The sequence below is a fragment of the Vulpes vulpes genome, chromosome 9 (genome assembly GCF_048418805.1).
Source record: "Vulpes vulpes isolate BD-2025 chromosome 9, VulVul3, whole genome shotgun sequence".
NCBI lineage: Eukaryota > Metazoa > Chordata > Mammalia > Carnivora > Canidae > Vulpes > Vulpes vulpes.
This window is the reverse complement of record NC_132788.1, coordinates 100,790,449-100,792,868: the sequence shown is the minus strand read 5'-3', so window position 1 is coordinate 100,792,868 and position 2,420 is coordinate 100,790,449. Positions and strand designations below refer to the sequence as shown.

The following is a 2,420-nucleotide window of genomic DNA, read 5'->3' as shown; positions in this document are numbered from 1 at the left end:
GCTCTCTGGTAACCATCAGTTTGTTATTTATGGTTAAGAGTCTGTTTCTTGGTTTGCCTCTATTCCATTTTGCTCATTTGTTTTGTTTCTTAAATTCTACATATGAGTGAAATCCTATGGTATTTGTCTTATTCTGATTGATTGATTTTGCATAGTATAATACTCTGTAATCCATCCCTATCATTGCAAATGGCAAGATTTCATTCTTTTTTAGTGGCTGGGTCATATACCATTGGATTGAATATTATATATTCCACTTTTTCATATACATATGAAAAAAGAAGACTATAGAAAAAACCAGAGGAAAAAATAGAAGAGGCATGTTCCACCTCCACAACCTGATCAAATATCTTAACATTTGGCTCAGATTTTGGGTCCCTACAATCATGGGTGGTTCTTCAACTCCAGGATTGTTGTCACTTTTAGACCTGCCATCCCAGAGAATCTCATCAGAGCCTTTTTTATGTCTTTGTTCCTCAGACTATAGATGAAGGGGTTCAGCATGGGTGTGACAACTGTGTACATCACAGAGGCCACTGCAGTTGAGTGAGAGCTCTGGGGAGCAGCAGAGCTAAGGTACACTCCTAAACTTGTACAAAAAAATAAGGAGACAACTGAGAGGTGAGATGCACAGGTGGAAAATGCTTTGGATTTGCCCAGAGCTGATGGTATTCTACGTATGGAGGAAGCAATCTTAGAGTAAGAGTAAAGGATCCCAAAGAAGGTACCAGTAGCCATAAACATAGCTGCAAAATACATCACTATGTTACTGAGAAACGTATCAGAACAGGCAAGTTGGATCACTTGATTGAGTTCACAGAAAAAGTGAGGGATTGCCATCTCTGTACAGAAGGACAGCCGCAACACCATGGAGGTTTGTAACAAGGAATACAAGACACTCACAATCCAGGACAGCAGAACCAGCAGTGCACACAGCTGGGTTTTCATAATGACCATGTAGTGCAGTGGTTGACAAATGGCCACATACCGGTCATAGGCCATCACAGTCAGGAGAAAGGCATCCAATACAACAAAGAGTATGAAAAAGTACATCTGTGTGATGCAGCCTGCATAGGTAATGACTTTGCTCTGAGTCTGGATGTTCTGAAGCATCTTGGGGACAGTGGTGGAGGTGAAACAGATGTCTACAAGGGACAGGTTGGCAAGGAAGAAGTACATAGGAGTGTGGAGATGATGGTCAGAGCTGATGGCCAGGATGAGGAGCAGGTTTCCAAACACAGTGATGAGGTACATGGAGAGGAAAAGCCCAAATAGGAGGGGCTGTATTTTTGGTTCCTCTGATAATCCCAGAAGAAGAAATGCTGAAATTTGTGTATCATTTCCTTTTTCCATGTATTGGAGGTAACTACCAGGGGAGGAAAATAACATGACTAATTTTCACACAAATAGTCATTGCTTTCATTGTGGAAATGCTACAACGTATATTTTCCAGTCAAGAAACAATTTCAGTATTTTGTGAATGGATGTAGGCCCCTTGAGGGGATCCCCAATTCCTTTCTGATTATCGGTTTCCACCTCAGCATCAACATTCCCCCCAAAGTCAGATATTTTACAGTTTCAATAAGAAATTATTTCATGAATTTGAGGAATATAGAGTGTCAACCATATTTCCAGCATTTCCTAGTCATAAAGTAGAAGGTGCTAAAAGGCAGAAGTCCCTACAATTCAATGATGGTGATAGGATAGAAGCAGATATTAAGATTAAATAATGGTGAGATAGGGACAAGTGCTATAAAGAACATAGAAGTATGTTAAAGGAGAGAGTGGGTGGGGTGTTATGTTGGGTGTTCAGGCAAGATTGGTTAAGAAATTGACTTTTGAAGAGAGACCTTGAGGTGTAGAGAGGGTAGAGGCCTGGAGGTCTTCCTGGTAGAGGGAACGACACCTTGAGGATCTGTTTTTTCAGAATCAAGGCTCAGAAGGAAACCAGTGTATTTAGGGGAATGGACAAGGGGCAGAGTGGTGAGAGGTGATGGCAGTGAATTTTATAGAACCATTGGCCTCATAGGTGGCTTAAAGTTCAAGACATGGGGACTTCCTTGTCCATGCTATGTATCTCTTGCACTTTATGAATCTGTCAGTTAACACATCTGTCAATGTAATAGCATCCTGTCAATTGAACATCCCTCCTTAGTACCATCTATTTATTGAGTTTGGACTGTGTATTATAAGATCACCTTATTGGTGTTCAATTTGCCAACATATAGAATAACACCCAGTGCTCATCCCGTCAAGTGCCCACCTCGGTGCCTGTCCAATAAAAAATAAATTTGTAAGTAAAAATAAATAAATAAATAAATAAAAATAAAAGAAAAAAAATAAGATCACCTTAGAATAGAGGAGCCTGAGTATCCTGGCTCTGAGATCTGCTCTCACTCATCAAGGTGCACACATGCATG

General features: G+C 40.4%; 1 protein-coding gene across 1 annotated transcript; it reads right to left on the bottom strand.

Moving 5' to 3' along the window:
• Positions 1–384: 384 nt before the first annotated feature.
• On the bottom strand, positions 385–1,353 carry LOC112908132 (olfactory receptor-like protein OLF4). The gene has a single exon (XM_072722138.1). The coding sequence runs from the start codon at positions 1,351–1,353 to the stop codon at positions 385–387; it is 969 nt and encodes a 322-aa protein (XP_072578239.1).
• Between the last annotated feature and the right edge of the window lie 1,067 nt (positions 1,354–2,420).

What these genes read in the sequence shown, in the direction of transcription:
- LOC112908132 (XM_072722138.1), bottom strand. Translation starts at nt 1,353, where the DNA reads ATGGAAAAAGGAAATGATACACAAATTTCAGCATTTCTTCTTCTGGGA.